At 51.1% G+C, this 23,106-nt stretch overlaps 3 protein-coding genes across 5 annotated transcripts in view; 2 read left to right on the top strand and 1 right to left on the bottom strand.

The window, feature by feature from the left end:
- Window positions 1-4,792, top strand: part of LOC308581250 (uncharacterized protein) — a 31,057-nt gene extending 26,265 nt beyond the window's left edge. Inside the window, 1 exon segment of the mRNA XM_081183780.1 lies at window positions 1,542-4,792. Coding sequence (XP_081039906.1) covers window positions 1,542-2,749 — 1,208 coding nt within the window. The 3' untranslated portion in view covers window positions 2,750-4,792.
- The window catches only part of LOC308580541 (uncharacterized protein), an 87,250-nt gene that overhangs the window by 9,069 nt on the left and 55,075 nt on the right, over window positions 1-23,106 (top strand). The window lies entirely within an intron of this gene.
- LOC308580558 (uncharacterized protein) lies at window positions 4,140-22,314 on the bottom strand. Of its 3 annotated transcripts, none has more exons than XM_081182380.1 (5): window positions 21,720-22,314; window positions 17,917-18,893; window positions 11,300-11,435; window positions 5,775-9,871; window positions 4,140-5,308 (listed from the first exon to the last, which is right to left on the bottom strand). In XM_081182380.1, exons 2-4 carry the CDS (start codon window positions 18,697-18,699, stop codon window positions 8,808-8,810), a joined length of 1,983 nt encoding a protein of 660 aa, XP_081038506.1. In that variant the 5' UTR covers window positions 18,700-18,893; window positions 21,720-22,314; the 3' UTR covers window positions 4,140-5,308; window positions 5,775-8,807. The 3 variants fall into 3 exon arrangements, with proteins under 3 accessions (XP_081038506.1, XP_081038508.1, XP_081038507.1); XM_081182382.1 differs by having other exon boundaries at window positions 22,076-22,314; XM_081182381.1 differs by lacking the exon at window positions 21,720-22,314 and having other exon boundaries at window positions 17,917-19,810.

Genomic DNA, 23,106 nt, shown 5'->3' with positions numbered 1-23,106 from the left:
GTCTACAAATGGGCGGATCCTTTAAGCCATCATGTCTTGATAGATCTGTGCTCCCCTAATTTGTCACACCAGCTTTCTCCTTTCCTATAGAAGTCAGACTGGCTTCTTCCTTGTCCTTCTGCCGGCAGGTGAAGTCTCATTTATTCTGACAGGCCTCTGGGAACTGTCTCCTTTTGTTTTAAGGAAAAGGCTTCAAAATTGCTGCTGCTGCTGCTGTTGTTGTTATTGATAATGATGTTGGTGATGATGATGATGATAATATATTACGTGGCGCTGTGGTCTAAACCACAGAGCCTAGGGCTTGCCAATCAGAAGGTCGGTGGTTCGAATCCCCGCTATGAGGTGAGCTCCGGTTGCTCAGTCCCTGCTCCTGCCAACCTAGCAGTTCGAAAGCACGTCAAAATGCAAGTAGATAAATAGGTACCGCTCCGGCGGGAAGGTAAACAGTGTTTCCGTGTGCTGCTCTGGTTCGCCAGAAGCGGCTTAGTCATGCTGACCACATGACCAGGAAGCTGTCTGTGGACAAACGCCGGCTGCCTTGGCCTATAGAGCGAGATGAGCACCGCAACCCCAGAGTTGTCCGTGACTGGACCTAACAGTCATGGGTACCTTTACCTTTACCCATCTGACAGGGTTGCCCCAGCCACTCTGGGCAGCTTCCAACATAATAAAAACACAGCAAAACATTAAACATAAAAAACTTCCTGAAACAGGTTGCCTTATCTTTTTTAATAAGATGATAGATAGATAGATAGATAGATGATAGATAGATAGATAGATTCTATCATAGTTTAATTACCTTTTAAAGTAAATCCTGCCAACCTAGCAGTCCGAAAGCATGCCAGTGCAAGTAGATAAATAGGTACCGCTGCAGCGGGAAGGTAAACGGCGGTTCCGTGCACTCTGGTTTCCACCACGGTGTTCCATTGCTCCAGAAGTGGCTTAGTCATGCTGGCCACATGACCCGGAAAGCTGTCTGTGGACAAACGCCAGCTCCCTCGGCCTGAAAGCAAGATGAGCGCCGAATCCCCATAGTCGCCTTTGACTGGACTTAACCACCCAGAGGTGGTTACCTTTTACCTTTACTTTTTACAGATTATCTTTTAAGTTTTTTGTCTTTTATCTGTGTTTGTGTAAGCAACCATGAGTTCTGGTCTGGGGGGAAATACATGATATAAATATATTATTATTATTATTATTATTATTATTATTATTATTATTATCATTTCCCTCTATTTAAGATGTTGTTTCACCTTTGTTCTGTTTTTTGCTCCATCTTGTTGCCGGTGCCATTGTTGCATCTATCAACCTGAGGCATAGCTCAGTCGGTAGGACATCAGACTCTTGAACTCAGGGTCAGGGGTTTGATCCCCATGTTGGGTGAAAGATTCCTGCATTGCCGGGGGTTGGACTAAATGATCCATGTGGTCCCTTCCAACTCTTCTCTTCTCTTCTCTTCTCTTCTCTTCTCTTCTCTTCTCTTCTCTTCTCTTCTGATGACTACATGTGAATCACGCTCATATATGTTCTCCTTTCCCCAGGAGTTGCTGAGAGAACAAGAGAGAATGAGAGGAGGAGTCTTCAACCAGAAAACTTTGAGCTGGCAGGGTCACACGCTGCATTGCTCCAAAGCACTGAGACCAAGTCCAAATCCCGTGAAGAGCAGGAAGCCCCTGAGACCCAATCCATGTCGCCAGGCAGCCATCTTGGAGAGCAGCTGCTGGAACCAGTTCTTCTTGTGGGGCTGGAGAAGAACGCAGCCAACATAGGGACCGGACAGGAGAGCCAAGAGCTTTGCTCCGCATGTGGGAAGGTCTTCAACAACAGGGCAAGCCTGGTTAGACATCAGAGAATCCACAGCGGGGAGAAGTCACACACCTGCGCAGACTGCGGGAAAAGCTTCAACAAGAGGTCCAACCTTATTACTCACCAGAGAATCCACACGGGAGAGAAGCCCTACCGATGTGTGGAGTGCGGGAAAAGCTTCAGCCTGAGCTCCAGCCTCGTCCGGCACCAGAGGATCCACACTGGGGAGAAGCCCTACCAGTGCTCTGTGTGCGAGAGAAGCTTCAACCAGAAGCCCTCCCTGGTGGTGCACGAGAGGACCCACCGCCGCGAGAAGCCCTACAAGTGCTCGGCGTGCGAGAAGAGCTACAGCCACGCCACGAGCCTCATCGCTCACGAGAAAATCCACCGGGAGGAGAAGCCGTACTGGTGCGCAGAGTGCGGGAAAAGGTTCAGCTTCAGCTCTCAGCTGATCACCCACCAGAGGATCCACGCGGAAGAGAAGCCCTACAAGTGCTCCGTCTGCGGGAGAGGGTTCAGCCGCCCCTCCAGCCTCGTTGTGCACGAGAGGGTCCACACGGGAGAGAAACCCTACAAGTGCACCGCCTGTGAAAAGGGCTTCCCCTCCAACTCGAGTCTGGTGAGGCACCAGCTCATCCACGTGGAAGAGAAGCTGTGTGCGGAATGCGGGAAAAGCTTCAGCCCAGCTTCCCGACTCCAGAGGATCCAGGCCGGGGAGGAAATGGCCAAGTGCCCGGTATGCGAGAACCGGTTCGACTCGAGTCCCAGTGGTTTTCCAGTGGCGCATCTTCCCAAATGGAGGAAACCCGTTGGCAGAAGAAACAGCAGTCGGCGTGATGACATTCGTATCGTAGATTCCGCAGAGGTGCAGCTGGAGGACGCTGTTTTCAGCCAAAGCTCCCTGCCTCCGCATTATCACATTCACTATGCGGGGTGGGAATGAAAGCACCGTATTTTTCGCTCTATAAGACGCACCTAGTTTTTAGAGGAGGAAAACAAGGGGAAAAAATATTCTGAATCAAATGTTGTTGGAGGAAGGAGGAGGGAGGATCAGGCTAAGGCATCACAACAAGAGGCGCTGCGCAGCTCTCCCTCTTGCTGTGCTGGGTTCAGCAGAGCAGCACAAAGCCTATTATTAATGAATTGATTTTAGAATGCTGTATTATTTTACTGTTCTAAGCCGTTCTAAGCCCGGCTTTGGCTGGGGAGGGGGGGATATAAATAAAATTATTTTATTATTATTCAGCAAAGCAGGAGGAACGCTCCCGCTTCGCTGAAGAGGCTTTGCGCAGCTATGCCTGAAGCCAGAACAGCAAGACGGAGAGCTGCATAGTCTGCATTCACTCCGTAAGACGCACACACATTTCCCCTTACTTTTTAGGAGGAAAAAAGTGCATCTTATACAGCGAAAAATACGATAAGAGGGTTTCTTTTTGTGCGCTTGCTGTCTAGAGCTAATGTAGCCCAAAACATCTGCCAGGACGCCAGGTTGATGAAGATCTGTGATTGTAGGGGAGCAAGCGATGTATCTTTGGTCTTACTGTAAATATATTTAATTTTCAGGGAAATGTTCTTGGCAGTTGGGGGAGAAGGGGGGGAACGTTTCCTCCCTGGAGAAATCTAGTTTGGCTTTGTTCTGGATACATTAAAATTGCCGGAGGAGTTGAAAAAGCAACTTCTTGTTCTTCTGAAGAGAAGTTGCTATGCAAGAATGAAGATGCGTTTGAACTTTAGATTAATTTGGGAGCACACATTTCTGTATGTATGAACACACACAAAATGTAAACTCGGCTTACTTTCTGCAGGGATAGCGCTGCAATCCTAAGGCCCGTTCAAATGTGGTCCAGAGCCAAAATTCCCTTCAATTCCGGCATTCAAGTGGTGCGTGTTGTTGTTTGTGTGGCCAAACCCATGCTCAAAAGGGGGGTCACAGTGGGCTTCAGGGAAACCCCTAGTTCTGCAAAGCTGTAAGAAAATTTTTAGAGGGCGAGGGAATGGAAGGATGGGTGCGTGTTCAGTGACCATTTGGGGGACAAGGAGAATGGAAAGGAATTGGAAACTGTCATGGCTTCCCCGCAAAGAATTCTGGGAAGTGTTGTGCGTTAGGGGTGGTCAGACCTGTTAGGGGAAACTCCTATTCTCTCTCCTAGAGCTATAATTCTCAGAGTGGTTTAACGGTCATTCCCTCTCCCCAGGGGATTCTGGGAATTGTAGTTCTGTGAGGGGTGCCAATGGCAGGGCCTGCAGCCTGACCGCCTCATTAATGCCCTGTGATGTTGCCGAAATGGCGAGGTTTTTGTGTGTACGTGTACGGAACAAACTACAGACGCCCGTTAACCAATTCAAAGGCCTTTATTCAAAGGAGATCCAGAAGACACACACAAAAAGCATTTAGAAATAAAAGGGAAGTCTCTAAACACAGGGCCACCATCCTGTTAGGAACCAGGGGCACATTGGCAAATCTAAGGCGCTGAGGGCGCCACGAAAAGGCCCATTTTACAGGAGACGGTCATCAGAATGTCCCCCTTCAAGCAAATCATATCCCCAAAGCAAAAAACAAAAAAGAAGGAAACCCCCCAGAAACAACCAAAACCCATAAAAACTAACATTGGGAGGAGCTGGAGGCTAGGTTAGCGCCCTGAGGGGCTGTCTGAGTGTCCTGTGATGCTTGTGTAGAAGAAGAAGAAGAGTTTGGATTTGATATCCCGCCTTTCACTTCCTTTAAGGAGTCTCAAAGCGGCTAACATTCTCCTTTCCCTTCCTCCTCCACAACAAACACTCTGTGAGGTGAGAGGGGCTGAGAGACTTCAAAGAAGTGTGACTGGCCCAAGGTCACCCAGCAGCTGCATGTGGAGGAGCAGAGACGCGAACCCGGTTCGCCAGATTACAAGTCTACCGCTCTTAACCGCTACACCACACTGGCATATGTGGGCATATGGTTGGGGACCCCCAGATCTAAAACATTACCCATGTCTTATAAATAACAGTAACACTGATTAATTGTCCGGCGCTTCGCAGACACGCTGCCAATGATCCGCACAACAGTCCTGTAAGGCGGGTCTGTATCGTTGGCCCTCTCCTCACAAACATATCAAGTGCACCTGTGTGGACATCACTGCTGACCAATGGCTACTTGCCACAGCAGCTACGGCCACCTCCAGAGCTGGGAGGAAGTGTGCTTCCGAATGCTGGAAACCACAAGAAGGGAGAGTGTTGCTGCTGTGCTCTGGGGTCTGGCGCGCAGCGTTTCCCATCAGGGGAATCTGTCTGGCCCCTGCGAGAACAGGATTTTGGACGGGCCTCTGGGCTGATCCAGCAGCCGGTGTCTTCCTATGTTCTTACTTGTGTGTAAACAGGAAGGCGTTTGCACTCCTAAGGCTGCAACCCGAACGCCCCACCTTACCCGGGAGTTAGCCCCACTGAGTCCAACAGGCCTTACTTCCAAGCAGACATAGGATTGGGCTGGGATCTTTCAGATCCAAGCCTTCCTTGGATCTGCCCCCTTTTCTGTCGGATTCTCAAGCCTTATCAGAGGTAACTGGCCACTCTCCCGGCACTCGGCTTGAGCTCCTTGTTGACCTCCCCGTCTGCGTCTCCCGGCAGGATACAGGCTAGGTCACTATCGGCGATCCTCCTCGAGCTTGAGAAGAACACACCACTCTCCCCTCCTCCCTGCCTCCCCTAGGGAGGGGAAAGAGACAGACAGAAATCTATTTACATGTCTTTATTTCTGTCATTGCAGCAGTATAGAGAAACGCGTCTGCACTCTCCAGTCTCCAACAGTAGAGAGAATAAACTCCACCCCTGTACTTCCTGTACAGGTCAGATGACACTCTGAGCTAACATCCGGTGCTCAGTATGGAGGATAGACTGCCCCTTTGTTTTCCCGGTACAGTCCCAAACATTCACATCCTGTTTTGCATTCCAGCCACCTGCAGCTCGCTCTCGTATTGCTGCTTTTTCCTGACATTTCCAACTTTATCACAAGGACGCAGGAAGCTTACACTGAGCCAAACCACTGGTGAATCGAGCTCAGTGCTGTCTAAACTCACTAGAAGGATTTCAGAGATGACAGTCCCAGTTCTAGCTAGAGATGCTAGAGAAGGCCTTGGGGTCTTCTATGGGCAAGGCCGATGCTCTAATCCAGCCTTTCTCAACCTTGGGTCCTCACCTGATTTTGGCCTACAACTCCCATTATCCCTAGCTAGCAAGGCCAGAGTTCAGGGATGGCGGGAGTTGTAGTCCAACAACATCTGGGGACCCAAGGTTGAGAAACACTGCAAGGCAAGAGCTGCAGAAGTATCTGCAGCAGTGGGGAAGGGCTACCTGCGATTGGATCTCCCCTCTCTGAGGTGGGAGCTTACTCTCCTTATGAGGAACGGTTGAAGGATCTGGGTACGTTTAGCTTGCAAAAGCGGAGACTGGAGATATGATAGCCATATTCAAATATCTCAAGAGCTGTCACATGGAACACACTTGTTTTCTTCTCCTGCTCCGGAGGGCAGGACTCGAACCCATGGCTTCAAGTTGCAAGAAAGGAGATTCCGACTAAACATTAGGAAGAACATCAGGAAGAGCTATTTGACAGTGGAAGAGCCTCCCTTGGTCAGTGGTGGACTCTCGTTCCTTGGTGGTTTATAAGCAGAGGTTGGGTGGCCACCTGTCATGGACGCTTTAGCTGAGATTCCCGCATTGCAGCGGGTTGGACTAGATGACCCTCGGGTCCCTTCAAACTCTGATTCTCTGTCTTGGGTGTGGGAGATGTGATGCATTCCACAGTCTCCCAGCAATCGGAAGGCTGCAATTAATATGATTGAGTAAGATTTCTCTAATGGGATAATGGCCCAAATATTATAATTATTATTAGGCACCTTTCTCTAACCATTGCAGCAGCAGGCTGATGGCAAGACCCCAGAATTTGAAAGGAGGAGCAGGCACGTCCCGCTCAAGGTTGTGGTACGAATGGCACAGCGATGAGCCAAAATACGTAGAAACAAGTTTTGAAAATGAGGGCTGTTTCAAGTATACGTCCGACCGCTAGCCAGTGCACGTGCATAAATGAGACCCATTGGTGTGAACACAGGGTGTTAAAAAAAACAAAAAATCAGGGGCTGTGGTGAGGAGGAGAGTACGGAGCAGCAAGGTGTCTCTCTCAGCCGCCAGGACTCCGCAAGGAAACGGCAAAGGCAGAAGGGAGGAAGATGGAAGCAGGCAGAGGCAGAAGAAAAAGGCTGGGATGGATCTGCAGCTTCTGCCAGCATCTCTCTCTAGAAACAGCATAGACAGAAGCTGCAGATCCATTCCAGTCTTTTTCTTCTGCCTGTGTCTCCTGTCTTTGTTCCAGCTCCACTCACCCCGTTTTGCTCACATCTGGTGAGCAATATCTCCTTCTTTGGGGCAGGAAGATGAAGACACTTTAATCCATTTTGGTCTGGGTTAGCGCATTCTCTGGTTAAAGGTAAAGATCATGAAAACTGACTGTATCTTTGTACGCACCTGGTTATCGCTAAAGCAAAAATTTGGTGTTTTTGTCTTATTTTTAAGGTAAAGTTTAGTTGTTAATTTAAAAAAAGAAGGTTTAGTTTCTTTCGTTTGTTTAATAAATAAAAACAATGTCTTTTATGACCGAGTATGAGTCTGTATTCAATAAATGTTCACCTTAAAAAAATAATCTTTGGGTGCCCACCCTAACGAAATGTGCTTCACATGGTTATGTGTATATCCTTCAGGTCACTGTATAGCTTAACAACATGAACATGGAGAGCCCGTCTTGCACATTCATGATAATTTGTGAACCTTGTGCTATCAGGGAAGGCCCACACAATACCATTTTCAATACTTATTGTGTCTGCAAAGGTCACGGAGAACCACTGCTTTATTTCCCATCAATGCATATCCTGTAATTTCCTGCTGATGTACAGTGATAAGAATATTTTACAGTATACTCCCACAACGAAACCAGGGTTGTATTCAACCACGTTCTAGGCGCATAGAAATGAGCAAACCTAAGATAGTTGTGTCCATTAACCTCAGTAGGACAAGCATGGGCTTTGAGCCCTACTCAGAGTAGAGCCACTGGAGTTAATTAACCTAGTTATTTCATTTCAGTGGATCTACTCAAGAGTAGGAGTTGGCTGACTACAACCCAATGTTTGGAGGGGCCATAAATCGGCTGGGTTTCTCCTAGCAACTTCACCAGCAGTTGTCGGAGTCGAGAAGTAACTGCAGATTATCTTCTCCTAGATCAACCTTTCTCAACCTGTGGGTCCCCAGATGTTGAACTACAACTCCCATCTGTTAGTTTCTGTTTTGCCACTGTGCAGCTGCTTGGAGTCACAGGACTCTGTTTACATTCCAGAGACCTTCCAGGATGTTGGAAGTCTCACGGGAGATGGATGTGACGTTAGTGGTTTCCCGTTCCTTTGTTGTTCAGTTGCTCTCTGCTTTCACAGAGAGAGGATGTTTCTTTGCTGTCTGCGTAGTAGGAAATAAAGCATAACAGGTAGCCATAAATCTCATCACTTCCGCGTGCTGTTTTGGATTCTCTGCTGAATGTGCCTGAGGCCTCCTCAAAGGCCTCATCAAATTATCATCAGAGGATGAGCTTTATCAGCTCTGCCAAACGGAGATCCCGACACCATCACCCCTAGCTAGCAAGGCCAGAGCTCAGGGATGATGGGAGTTGTAGTCCAACAACATCTGGGGACCTACAGGTTGAGAACCTCTGTCCAAGATGAAAGCAGGCAAATTATTTCCCTCCCCCCGAAAATGATTTCTGGTTTGTTTGTTTTTGTAGAAAACCGGTCCCCTGTAGCATCCAGCCACGGTTTACCATTTTCCAGCACCACTGCAGTTCAACTAATAAATACCGGTAACCTTGCCGCCATGCAACCAAAGTCAGGAGGGAAATGCCACTGCAGACTGCAGGCAAACCACATTGCTATGGGGGCAACCGTAGCCACCTTGAGACTCAAGGCAACATGGGGCGGAGTCTGGGCTCTTTACAGGGCTTTGCTGGGCAGAGGCTCCTCCCGGAGTCCGAGCAAGTTCAGAGCTTCTCTCGTGTGGATCTTCTGGTGCCGGACGAGGACGGCGCGGTGAGAGAAGCTCTTGCCACACGTGGTGCACTGGTGTGGCCTCTCGCCCGTGTGGACCTTCTGGTGGCGGATGAGGACGGCCCGGTCGCAGAAGCACTTGCCGCACGTGGCGCACTTGAAGGGCTTTTCGCCCGTGTGGATCCTCTGGTGGACCATGAGGATCTGCCGCTGGCTGAAGCTCTTCCCGCACTCGGAGCAGGTGTAGGGCCTCTCCCCGGTGTGGACGCGGTGGTGCTTGACCAGCTGCGAGGACGTGTTGAAGGACTTGTCGCAGTCGGGGCACTTGAAGGGCTTCTCGCCCGTGTGCGAGCCCTCGTGGATCATGAGGCTGGAACTGCGGCTGAAGGCCTCGCCGCACCGCGAGCACTTGTAGGCCTTCTCCCTGGTGTGGACCTTCTGGTGGTTGAGGAGCTGGGTCTTGCGGCTGAAGCTCTTGCCGCATTCGGGGCAGCTGAAGGGCTTCTCCCCCACGTGGATGCGGTAGTGGCGCGTGAGGTCCGAGCTGACGGTGAAGCGCTTCCCGCACTGCGAGCAGCTGTAAGGCCTCTCGCCTGTGTGCGTCCTCTCGTGCGCCACCAGGGTGGACTTCAAGCTGAAGCACTTCCCACAGTCCTGGCACATGAACGGCTTCTCGCCCGTGTGAGTCCTCTGGTGCGCAACAAGCACCGTGGTCCGGCTGAAGCTTTTCCCGCACATGCCGCACACCTTCTCCCCCCGACTCCTGCGCCTCCTCTTGACGACGACCGCTTGGCCCCGTTCCCCGCTCTCTCCTAAACAGGGGGGGAACACGTCCTCTCTGGGCGCCAGGGACTTTTCCCGCCCTTTTTCTGATCCGTCGCGGCTCGCAGAGGCGTCTCCCCCTTCTTGGGGCCAGGAGAGACCTCCCCATGAGGCCCCACAGAGTTTGACCAGCTCGGTATTTTCGAGGTGTGTCTTCTCCTCTTTGCCCTTGGTGATCCACCCATCACCTGCCAGGAATACAGAGAATTTATTCATTTAAGCAGTGCTTTTTTCTGGGGGGGGGGATGCAGGGGTATGCATACCCCGAAACATATTGTGAATCTAAGTTTCGCCCCAATAAGGGGCAGTATTTTAATATGAGTAGGAAAATGGGAGTACAGTCATACCTCATGTTACCTTAGCTTCAGGTTGTGCGTTTTCAGGTTGCGTATCGCGGGGACCCGGAAGTACCAAAAAGGGTTACTTCCGGGTTTTGCCACTTGCGCATGCGCAGATGCGTAAAATGATGTCAGCGCATGCGCGAAAACGGTGAATCGCGACCCGCATGTGCGCAGACGCGGGTTGCGTTCTTTTCAGGTTGCGAACGGGCCTCCGGAACCGATTCCGTTCGCAACCAGAGGTACCACTGTACCCCTAAACATTTCTTTTTTAGAAAATAACACTGCATTTAAGTGATTTATATGCCATGCCATATTTCAAAGAAATCTCTAAGTGGTTTACATCATAGATACCAAAAAAAAAGCCACCCAACATTTTTTTAAAAAAAATTCCACATTTCAGAGCAGAACAGAACAATTAAATACAAATGGATTAAATTCCCCAGATGTGGAACACCCTCACTAGTGAGGTGAACCTGTCTCCTTCAGTATTAACTTTCAGGAGGAATTTGAATACACTTCTCTTTTCCTAGGCGTTGGGCGGCTGCAGAATACTGTTCCCGGCAACCTGGAGATCACTGGACAGGAGGAGGTTTTTAATTGTAATTATTAACTTTATAACATTTTAAACTGCAACTGCTTTTCGGTGTTTTTAATCGTTATTTGTTTCTGGAATGGTTCGATCTGTTTAAAAATATTTCTGTGCTATGCTTGTATTTCTAAATCGTATAATGTGTTTGCTGCATTGAGCCCTTTGTAGAGAAAGGGTGGAATATTAATTCAGTTAACAACAACAACAACAACCCTCTTCAACATCTAAACTAAGAAGCTTTTCCCGCACATCGACTTAAGACACCGACTTAAACATATAAGACACCCTCTTAAACATATAAACTAAAACAACTAACATATGGGGACCATAATAACCACTAGCAAATCCAATGGCAGCTGCTGCCCATTGCGGCTGATAGGGTGGAATGCAGGGAGCCCAACAGCAGATGGCGCCACCCTCGCAGTGGTTCCCAACCTGTGGGTCCCCAGATGTTGTTGGACTACAACTCCCATCATCCCTGACCTCTGGCCTTGCTAGCTAGGGGTGATGGGAATTGTAGTTCAACAACATCTGGGGACCCACAGGTTGAGAAAGGCTGGCTTAGAGGGCCATATTTGGCCCCCAGCCTCAGGTTCCCATGTATTGTGAATCCCAAACGCTGGGCAGAAGAAGTCACAGGTGACAAAAGCCACCTAAGGAAGATGGGACTATAAAGAGAAACCCACCTCCCAGTCTAGGGGAGCTGGTATCGGCACCGCCCTCCTGCTTGACCGTGGAGCAGAGTGGCGTCTCCTCGAGGACGGGCAGAGGCGACTCAGCCGCAGGGAAGTTCAAACCCACCTCCTGGATCAGCGCCGGACCCTGAAACGAGAGCAGCATGGATCTTCTTGAGGACAAAGGGATTTGGAGAGGGAGAAAGTGGTGGTCTCCATTATCTAGCCAATCCTGCTTGTGGAATGCTCTCCCCAAGGAGAGTAGTGAGTGTAGTGGTCAGGGGTGGTGAACTAGGATCTGGGAGACCAGGGTTCAAATCCCTGCCCGGCCATGAAGTGTGCTGGGTGAGCCCCAGTAGGACTCTAAGTTTGAAGTATCACCATCCAGCTTTCAATAAAACACAGCTTCCCCCCAAAGAATCCCTGGCCACCAGGGGTATTGTGTACAGTGGTGCCCCGCAAGACGAATGCCTCGCAAGACGGAAAACCCGCTAGACGAAAGGGTTTTCCGTTTTGGAGGTGCTTTGCAAAACGAATTTCCTATGGGCTTGCTTCGCAAGACGACAATGCCTTGCGAGTTCCTGCAGGTTTTTTTTTCTCCCCCCCCTTTTTTCTAAGCCACTAATCAGCTGATCCAATCAGCAGATAAGCCGCTAAAAGCCGCTAATAGCGCTAATCCGTCAATGGGCTTGCTTTGCAAGACGAAAAAACCGCTAGACGAAGAGAATCACAGAACGGATTCTTTTCGTCTTGCGAGGCACCACTGTATATAGTTTTCACTCAGGTCCACGTCAGTTAATTTAGGCGGGAAACCCTGGATTGTTGTTGCTACAATGTTGATAGCCAGCTGCCTATAAAAGCAGGCCGGCTGAGCTGTTCAGTTCAATTCTAGCTTACTTATAAAGAGCGACTTGCAGAAATCGCTGTGTCGTCTGATACGTCCACCCACTACTTAATACTGGCAACAAAGGTGGGATAGGATGGACACCAGAGCACAGCCAGTTAGGACACTCACCGAGTGGAATCACTGAGCTGAAACATTGAGTGAAATCACTGAAGAGAACCCAATTCAGAGCTGACCGTTCTGGCTAGAGCACTGTGTTCCATCCATCACCCACCACGTCGACATTGTCAACGTTCCCCTTTTTTTAAGGGAAGGTCCCTTATTCCGAATAGGATTCCTTGCAAGAAAAGGGAAAAGTTGGCAGTTCTGCATCGGAACCATGGCTTCACTCATGCCTCTACTGCCGTTTGCGCCAGCCTCTGAATCATGGGACTCCTACCTCGCTCAGTTCGACTGCTACCTCCAAGCCAACAAGCTGACGGAAGGGTCAGAGGAGCGTAAGCGGGGCCTATTCCTCAACCTCTGCGGGCCCGAGGTGTTTGAGACAGCCCGAGCATTGGTCGCGCCACTAGCAGTCCAGGCAGTGCTGTGGGACATGCTAAATGAGAAGCTTAAAAACCCCAACATGACACATGACAGGTGCCACCTACACACTCTCAGCAACCTCCGGAGCTCCCAGGATCCTTAGGGGGAAGTCATGACTACCAATTATTTTCCGGGCCCAATTCCAAGTGCTGGTTTTGACCTATAAAGCCTTAAAACGGCTCAGGACCGCAATACCTCAAGGACCGCCTCTTTCCATATGAACCTACCCGGACCCTGAGATCATCTTATGAGGCCCTCCTTCGTGTGCCTCCTCCTCGAGAGGTCCGGAAGGTGGCAAGGCGAGAACAGGGCCTTCTCTGCAGTGGCTCCCCGTCTGTGGAATGCTTTCCCCAGGGAAGTTCGCCCGGCACCTTCATTACACACCTTTAGGCGCCAGGGAAAAACGGTCCTTTTTAACCAGGCCTATACCCTTTAAAATGTTGCTCTTTGGGGGGGGGGTGTTATTGGGTTTTTTATTTTATTCTGATTATATATGTTGTGATCTTTTCTGTGAGCCGCCCTGAGACCTCTGAGTATAGGGCGATATAGGCCCTTTCTCCCAGCTATAAAGGGACTCCTGCTGCAGGGAAGCCTCGGACCATTGGCTGGGTGAGGACTGCAGGGCCTGCTCCCTTCCAGGGCCTTCTCCAACTGGCCCAGGGGGCGTGGCCCAGGCCCTTATTTGGAACAAACTTTTGGGGAAGCTGGGAAGTGTTTTGCAATTGCTTCCCTGTTCCAATGTGTTTTAAAATGTCCTCAAGCAGTCGGTGGCAATTTAAATTTGTATTTCTTTTTTCCCCCTTTTTTCTCTTGTTGGGGGTGGGTGGGTGTAATGGATATTTGGTTGGGGATTAATTTTAGTATAATTGTTCTGTTTTTGTTTTCTGTTGTTTTATTGGTTCTGTATAGTTTGTGTTTTGTTTTTAAGGGGCGGGATCAGGGCTGCCTGGGAGTGGGGCCCCAGCCAACACGATGGCTGGGACAAGTCCCACAGGGGGGAATGTATTGGGACATCCGATCTCGGTGATCATGGGCAGGAGGCGGAGTTACGCTAAGACCAGACCATGTCATTACCGAGGAGGCAGGTTTAGTCGTTGTTTGAAGACTATCCCTGCCTCCGGGTCTGGCCTTGACCAGATGGATACTGGAATCAACAGGGGAAACCCACATAACCTGAAGGTGTTGCTGTGTAATGCCAGGTCAATGATGAATAAAACCACTGCCATCCACGACCTGATTGTGGATGGAGGATTTGACCTGGCTTGTGTGACAGAGACCTGGTTGAATGAGGCAGATGGGCCTGTCCTTGCTGCCGCTTGCCCACCAGGTTTCTCTTACGCACAGCAACCCAGGTCATGTGGGCGGGGAGGGGGGGTTGCAGTGATTTTTAGGAAGTCATTAGTTTGCATCAGACGTCCTACTGGGAAGACCCAGTTTTCTGAGTGCATGTTCTGGAAGTTGGGCAATAGGGGCAGTACAGGATTCCTACTGGTGTACCGACCTCCCCGCTGCACCAAGGATTCCCTGTCCGACCTGCTTCAGGTCGTGGCGGATGTTCTCCTGGAGACACCTAGTTTGGTTGTCCTAGGGGATTTTAACATCCACGCCGACACGACCTTACAAGGGGCCACTCGGGACTTCGTGGAAAGCATGGCCTCCATGGGGCTGTCCCTGAATAAGTTGGGCCCAACTCATAGTCATGGACATGCCTTAGACCTGGTATTTACCTCTAGTGACGTGGGTGATCTGACACTAAGTAAAAGTGAAACCAAAGAAGTGCCATGGTCAGATCACTTCCTGGTGCAACTGGACTTCTCCGCGACCCTTCCCCTCTGCAGGGAGGTGGGACCAATTCGGATGGTCCGCCCCCGCCACTTAATGGATCCAAATGGTTTCCAGAGAGTGGTAGGGGATGCTTTATCCCATGTTGATGGCCTTTCAGCTGATTCCCTGGTGGCCCGCTGGAATGCGGAGTTAACCAGGGCTATCGACTGTCTGGCTCCGAAGCGCCCTCTCCGATTGCATGGAGCCCGGACAGCCCCGTGGTTTTCTTCGGAGCTGAGGGCGATGAAACAATCGCTGAGACGGCTAGAGCGTCGGTGGCAGAAAACTCACTCCGAATCTGACCGGACACAGGTTAGAGCTCAACGTCGAGCCTACCAAGTGGCGATAGCGACAGAGAAGAAGACTTTCTTCACCGCCTCTATTGCATCTGCAGAAAATAGTAGCAGGAGACTCTTTCAGGTGGTCCGCAATTTAACGGAACTACCTTTACCACCGGGGCCTTGTAAAGACCCCAAGATCTCCTGCAACGATTTTGCAAAGTTTTTTGCAGATAAAATCACTCATATTCGGAAGGAGGTAGACACCACCGTGGGAGCAGGGCTGGGGCGGGAGAGTGCTGGAGCTCTGTCTGGTCAAGTTGCATGGAATCAATTTCAATCCGTTACCCCCGAGGATGTGGACAGGCTGCTTGGACGCGTGAAACCAACCACCTGTCTCCTTGATCCTTGCCCATCCTGGCTAATAAAAGCAAGCCGGGAAGGGCTGGGCGATGGGCTCTGCGGGGTGGTGAATGCTTCCCTCTGTGAGGGAACATTCCCAGATCCGCTGAAAGAGGCGGTCATTAAACCGCTTCTTAAAAAACCATCTTTAGACCCGGCCAGTATGGCCAACTATCGCCCAGTCTCAAATCTTCCATTCTTGGGCAAGGTGATTGAGCGTGTGGTTGCTGAACAACTCCAGGCACGCCTGGAGGATGCGGACCATTTGGATCCCTTCCAATCGGGGTTCAGGCCTCATCATGGGACTGAAACTGCCTTGGTCGCACTGGTTGATGATCTCCGGCGAGCTAGGGACAAAGGTGAGAGTTGTTTCCTAGTTCTGCTGGATCTCTCAGCGGCCTTTGATACAATCGACCATAACATCCTTCTGGACCGTCTTGAGGGGCTGGGAGCTGGGGGCACTGTCATACAGTGGTTTCGCTCCTTCCTCCTGGGCCGTGTTCAGAAAGAGGTGGTGGGGGATGAGTGTTCAGACCCTTGGGCCCTCACTTGTGGGGTGCCTCAGGGTTCCGTCCTCTCCCCCATGCTTTTTAACATCTATATGAAGCCGCTGGGAGAGATCATCAGGGGGTTTGGACTGGGTGTCCATCAATATGCAGATGATACCCAGCTCTACCTCTCTTTCAAATCAGAACCAGTGAAGGCGGTGAAGGTCCTGTGTGAGTGCCTGGAGGCGGTTGGAGGATGGATGGCGGCTAATGGATTGAGGTTGAATCCTGACAAGACAGAAGTACTGTTTTTGGGGGACAGGGGGCGGGCTGGTGTGGAGGACTCCCTGGTCCTGAATAGGGTAACTGTGCCCCTGAAGGACCAGGTGCGTAGCCTGGGAGTCATTTTGGACTCACAGCTGTCCATGGAGGCGCACGTCAATTCTGTATCCAGGGCAGCTGTCTACCAACTCCACCTGGTACGCAGGCTGAGACCCTACCTGCCCGCGGACTGTCTGGCCAGAGTGGTGCATGCTCTAGTTATCTCCCGCTTGGACTACTGCAATGCGCTCTACGTGGGGCTACCTTTGAAGGTGACTCGGAAACTACAGCTAATCCAGAATGCGGCAGCTAGACTGGTGACTGGGGGCGGACGCCGAGACCACATAACACCGGTCTTGAAAGACCTACATTGGCTCCCAGTACGTTTCCGAGCACAATTCATAGTGCTGGTGTTGACCTTTAAAGCCCTAAACGGCTTCGGCCCAGTATACCTGAAGGAGCGTCTCCACCCCCATCGTTCTGCCCGGACACTGAGGTCCAGCGCCGAGGGCCTTCTGGCGGTTCCCTCATTGCGAGAAGCGAAGCTACAGGGAACCAGGCAGAGGGCCTTTTCGGTGGTGGCGCCCGCCCTGTGGAATGCCCTCCCATCGGATGTCAAGGTGATGGACAACTACCTGACTTTTAGAAGACATCTTAAGGCGGCCCTATTCAGGGAAGCTTTTAATGTATGATATTTTAGTGTTTTTTGGTTTCTGTGGAAGCCGCCCAGAGTGGCTGGGGAAACCCAGCCAGATGGGCGGGGTACAAATAATAAATTGTTGTTGTTGTTGTTGTTGTTGTTGTTATTATTATTATTATTATTATTATTATTATTATTATTATTATTATTATAATATATATGTATATATATATATATATATGCAGGTTTTGGTGTCTTCGGGTGTCTTCAAACACTGAGATCCTGCTCTGTTCCAGTAACAAGAAGCCGAAAGCACCAGCCTGAAGATGACGAGTGAGACCTCGTCGAAACGTCGCCTAGACACCCCAACTCTTACACGGGAAGACACCCGAAGACACCAAAACCTGCATTCCTGTACCCGTGAAAATCTACGAAAGCAAATATATATATATATATATATATATATATATATATATATATAAATTCAAACTAACCACAATTACCTTGAATTTCTGCTTAACCCTCAAGAAAGAAGGGCATTTTCGCTGGCAAGGTTTAATTCAAATCCGTCAGACCTCCTTTGGGGAAGGTTCTCAGGAAGGGTGGAAGGAGAAAGAACTCGCCCATGTGAAGACCACCTGGTGGAAACCCTCACACATATGGTTCTCAATTGTAAACTATATGCTGATCTCCGCCAGCAATTTCTAGATCAACTCTGTATCCCCAAATGGAAACCAGAGTCGAAGGTCATACATTTTCTATTACTGGGGAACGACCAAGAGCTCACCAAGTTAGTGGCTAAATATCTCTATTTGGTTTTTTGTCGTCGAAATACACTGCAGACGTCTGATTTCCCTGGAGACCAAGAGATGTGACAATAGACTGCTCTGCCTCCTTTTTTTAAGCAAATGTTTTGTGCCACTGGGGAAGTGGTAATTTTGTATTGATTTGTTTTGTATAATAATAATAATAATAATAATAATAATAATAATAATAATTGCTCAACCAATCTGGGAACTGTAGCTCTGTGAGGGTAACAAGGGATACCTACAAACTCTCGGCAACTTCAAGAGCTCCCAGGATCCTTTGGGGGAAGTCATGACTGTGGAACAATATTGCTTCAAATGTGGAGTGTGGATGGGGGCCTTTCGGCCCGGCCCAACTTCAGGGCTCTCATTGTGGCCAACGTATGAGGTCTTCACAACTCTCTCAAAACATCCTTGAGAAGCGACCCTAAACGTTCTCACCTCCCGTTCTGTTTTGGCTGCCTCCCGCCGTCGCAGTAAAAAGCCTTCGGCCAGGGCCACCGCCTGGTCACAAGTCTGAGGGCAGCCATCTTTGACCCAGCCCTGAAGCTCTGCGGGCAAGATGGCCAGGAATTGCTCCAGGATCACCAGCTCCAGGATCTGCTCCTTGGAGTGCCTCTCCGGCTTCAGCCACCGGTGGCAGAGGTACCAGAGGCGACTACAGGCCTCCCGGGGACCTTCGGCCTCCTGGTAGCGGAACTCCCGAAAGAGCATCCGCTGCACATCCAGGGCGACCGAATCGTCTCCCAGGAGATCCTCTGTCGCTTTCCAACAATCCTCCGTCTTGACAGCGGCAATCTTTGTGGCGTCCCTTGAAGCTTCTCTGCCAAGGCCCGACAGCCTGCCAGACCTCCGACAAGCGCTCGCCACTCCCTCAAAGGTGGCCAGGAAAGTTTTGGGATCGTCCTGAGGCAGAGACCCCAGCAAGGGAGGGTTTCCCCATCCCGAGCAAGGGAATCGTGTTCCTTTCACGTCTTCCAGATGTTTCCATGGCTTCCCGCCTGACTCGCCCATGGCCAGTTCCGGGGCCTCCCTTTTCAGGAAATCCTGGTCGTTCCCAGCCTTGGCTTCGTGAGAGGATCTTCCTGATCTCTCCACTGCTGCTTTGGGATCGTGGCCTGTTCGGCTGCTCTCTTCCCGGTGCTCCTTGATCTGGATCTCCCGCTGGAGCAGAGATCGGAAGTAGAGATCAACGCTTGGCGTTCTTCCCTTCTCGGCCGCCATTTTGGATCTTCAGCTCAGCATGGCGGCCTTGGGGGTAAATGTCTATTTAACGGGAAAAGCCACCCCAAAAGGATCTGCTCAGGTATGCGCCAGGCCCACAGGAAGCCCGGGGCATTTCTTTGTGGTGGTGGAGGACAGGGATCTCTCGACAAAAAGCAGTGTTTCACAAGAAGAGCTGGGGAGGAGGGCTTCCCCTGAGAAAGAGACAGAGATTTAAAAAGACAAGGATGTAAGAGTATAGAGATGAAGTTTCGAACTTTGCCATCTTGGTTGCTCAAAACAACAACAACAACTCATCTTCCCTCCCCATCCCTTTTTCCTTTCGTGTTGTCTTTTAGATTGTTAGCCGGACAGTGGGGACTGTTCAGCTGGTTTGTTAATTTGATCCACAAGCTGCTCTGGAAAACTTTTGGATGCAGAGCAAGAGGAAATGCTTTGAACAAACAAACAAACAATTTAGTGTACTTTCCCAGCTGACACAGCTACAACAATATATTAATGGAATCCTAGAAGAACATAACCTCAAAAGATTCCATCAATGGTGTCTCTGAAAATTTTTACACATCACTTGGGAAGACAGGTGAACTAATATCAGTGTACAGTGGTGCCTCGCAAGACGAAATTAATTCGTTCCGCAAGTTTCTTCTTCTTGCGAGTTTTTCGTCTTGCGATGCACGGTTTCCCATAGGAATGCATTGAAAATCAATTAATGCGTTCCTAGGGAAACCGACTTCAGACCAGGTCCGGGGACAGTCTGTCCCCCGACCTCTTCTGAAGGCTGGGGGGGGGGACAAGGGCTTTTCTTCCCACCCCCAGCATTTTAAAAAACCCCGGGACAGCGGAGGGCTTCTCCGCTGTCTGGGGCGATCTTAAAATGCTGGCGGGCGGCATTTTAAAATCGCCCCGGGACAGCGGAGGACTTCTCCGCTGTCCGGGGCGATTTAAAAGCCCCTGGGAAGGCAGGCAGGGGGGACAAAGACTTTTGCCCCCCGCCAGCCTTCAGAAGAGGTCCTGGACCTCTTCTGAAGGCTGGCGGGGGCGAAAGTCTTTGCTCCCCCCGCCTGCCTTCAAAAGCTGTCCGGCCAAGGCTTCGCGGACCTCTGCCGGCATGCCGAAGCCTGCGCGCGCTGACATTAGCGCGCCCAGGCTTCGCGGAGCGCTCCGCCAGCAGCGGCAGCGGCAGCGTTGCCGCTGCTGGCGGAGACTCGCCCGCATCCCGAAGCCTGCGCGCGCTGACATTAGCGCGCCCAGGCTTCGCGGAGCGCTCCGCCAGCAGCGGCAGCGTTGCCGCTGCTGGCGGAGACTCGCCCGCATCCCGAAGCCTGCGCGCGCTGACATTAGCGCGCCTAGGCTTCGCGGAGCGCTCCGCCAGCAGCGGCAGCGTTGCCGCTGCTGGCGGAGATTCGCCCGCATCCCGAAGCCTGCGCGCACTCACATTAGCGCGCCCAGGCTTCGCGGAGCGCTCCGCCAGCAGCGGCAGCGTTGCCGCTGCTGGCGGAGACTCGCCCGCATCCCGAAGCCTGCGCGCGCTGACATTAGCGCGCCCAGGCTTCGCGGAGCGCTCCGCCAGCAGCGGCAGCGCTGCCGCTGCTGGCGGAGACTTGCCGGCATGCCTCTCCTGCCTTCAAAAGCCGTCCGCGATAGCGGGAAGCGCTTCCCTGCTATCCCAGACTGCTTTTAAAATGCTGGCGCTGGGGAGCAAAGCCTTTCGGCCCCCGCCAGCCTTCCTGGACCTCTTCTGAAGGCCGGGGGGGGGGGGAAGGCTTTGCTCCCCACCGCTAGCATTTAAAAGAGGTCCCCGGAGATTTCCCTATGGGCTTTCGTCTTGCGAAGCAAGCCCATAGGGAAATTTGTTTTGCGAAGCGCCTCCAAAACGGAAAACCCTTTCGTCTAGCGGGTTTTCCGTCTTGCGAGGCGTTCGTCTTGCGGGGTACCACTGTACTGGAAGAAGCAAAGATCCCCAGTGTTGAAGCAATGATTCTTCAACATCAACTTCGCTGGACTGGTCATGTTGTGCGGATGCCTGATGATCGTCTTCCAAAGCAACTACAGTGGTGCCTCGCAAGATGAAAAGAATCCGTTCTGTGATTCTCTTCGTCTAGCGGTTTTTTCGTCTTGCGAAGCAAGCCCATTGACGGATTAGCGGATTAGCGCTTTTAGCGGCTTTTAGCGGCTTATCTGCTGATCGGATCAGCTGATAAGTGGCTTAGCGGCTTAGAAAAAGGGGGGAAGGAAAAAAACCCCCGCAGGAACTCGCAAGACATTTTCGTCTCGCGAAGCAAGCCGATAGGAGATTCGTTTTGCGAAGCACCTCCAAAATGGAAAACTCTTTCGTCTAGCGAGTTTTCCGTCTTGCGAGGCATTCGTATTGCAGGGCACCACTGTACTCTATTCCGAACTTAAAAATGGAAAGCGTAATGCTGGTGGTCAACAAAAGAGGTTGAAAGACTGTCTCAAGGCAAATCTAAAAAAATGTAGTATAAACACCGACAACTGGGAAACACTGGCCTGCGAGCGCTCCAGTTGGAGAACAGCCTTTACCAAAGGTGTCATGGGCTTTGAAGACACTTGAACTCAGGATGCGTGCTAAGAGGAAGGCATGCTTGGCAAATCCACACTGTGATCAACTCCCACCCGGAAACCAATGTCCCCACTGTGGAAGGGCGTGTGGATCCAGAATTCGCCTCCACAGTCACTTATGGACTCATTGTTAAAACCGTGTTTATGGAAGAGAATTTTACTCAGCTACGAGTGATCGCCAAAGAAGAAGACTGTTTATACCCCACAAGAAACTAAAAGCAGTGTAGGCACATAGGATAGAAGCTGTGCTATACCAAGTCACACTATTGGTCTATGTAGCTCAGCGCTGCGTACACAGACTGGCAGCAGCTCTCTGGGCTTTCAGATAGGAGATTCCTGCATTGCAGGGGGTTGGACTAGATGACCCCCAGGGTCCCTTCCAGCACTACAACTCTATGATTATAATGTCTTAAAGGGAAGCCCCCCTCCCCACAACTCACTTTCTCCCCTCCTGCTGTTTGCTATTCCAAAGTCAGCATTGCAGTGGGTTGGACTAGATGACCCCAGGATCCCATTCCAACTCGACCCTTCCCGTAAAATTAAAAGCAGGCATCCTAAAAAGCAGATAGCAGGCAGACAGGGTGGTTCAGTGGTTCTCTGCTTGATGCAGGAAATCAGGGAGCTGCCTTCTTATCAAGTCAGCCCAGGAGCCCAGTGATGCTGAGCACAGGTTGGCAGCAGCTCTCCAGGATTACAGACAGGATGCATTCCCAGCGCTACCTAGAGAAACGGAGGGTTGAATCCGGACTCCCCAGGACCTCTCCAACTCACTATCCTTCCCCTAAACGTTACTGACCCATCCAGAGCATTGACACCCCTTTGAGATCCTCCTTGCAACCGGAGGTGCTGAGCCCCGGATTCTCCTGCAAATCGGTCTCAGAGACCCGCGGCACTGGCAAGCTGCATCTGCCAAGAAAAAAAAAACCCTCTCCTGCGCATTCACACGCGCACGCATGCAAGTCTTGCGCGGGGTGGGGGGCGCACGCCACCAGGCGTTGCAGCCCCACCAGGCGGGTGCACGGGCGCCTCGCCCCCTTACCAGGGGCCGGTCTCTCTGCAACTCTCGCCCACAAAAGAGGGAGGAAGAGGAAAGGACTTTCGGAGCCGGAGAGAGCGCGCGCGCGCAAACCTCCCTCTCCAGTTCCCAGCGATGGCTCCTCCGGCTCCAGTCTGGGAAGAACAACCTCGCTCGCCCGTTTAACCCTTCCCTGGGCCTTAAAACACACCCACCCACCCAGCAAATAAATAAATAAAGGAAGAAATGAACAAAGGCGAGACAGTGCCATCTGTCTCCAGCTGCTGGTGGTCTGTGGTTTCCCTGGCAGGGCGCCTGGGAGCGCACAGCAACTGGGTTGGGTGTTTTTTTTTTGTGGGGTGGGGTTAGAGAGGCAGAAATTTGACAGGTGCAGCTCTGTGCATGCACTGGAGAGGGTGGGGGGTGCAAGGATGAGGAATGCAGAGGGTCTTTTTCCGGGGAGGGGGTGACTCGGCGTGGAAAGGCAGGGCTCGGCGCTTGCAATGCGCACAGCGGCAAAAAACGGGCGGAAGCGCAGCAAGAGCGCGTTGCCAACTTTCTCGCCCCGGCGGGGCTCTTGTGTTCTATGGGGAGGGAGAGCAGGATAGAGCAGGAGTAGCGAGAGCGAGGAGTTTTCCCTCCCCACCCCTTGTCTAACCTACATCTCTCTCCCTGCTTTCTTTTCCCTTCATCCTAAAGGTGTTTTATTCATTACTATTAATTTGTTTATCCCCCGGTGTGTTTGTGTCTCAGTTGAGCGGAAACCTGGAGACAAAAAGACATGCCTTCCTCTGCTGGATCCAAAGCTGCGA

This window comes from Podarcis bocagei (genome assembly GCF_964188305.1).
Source record: "Podarcis bocagei genome assembly, chromosome: 2".
NCBI lineage: Eukaryota > Metazoa > Chordata > Lepidosauria > Squamata > Lacertidae > Podarcis > Podarcis bocagei.
The sequence above is the reverse complement of the archived record's forward strand: the minus strand, read 5'-3'. Positions and strand labels throughout refer to the sequence as shown.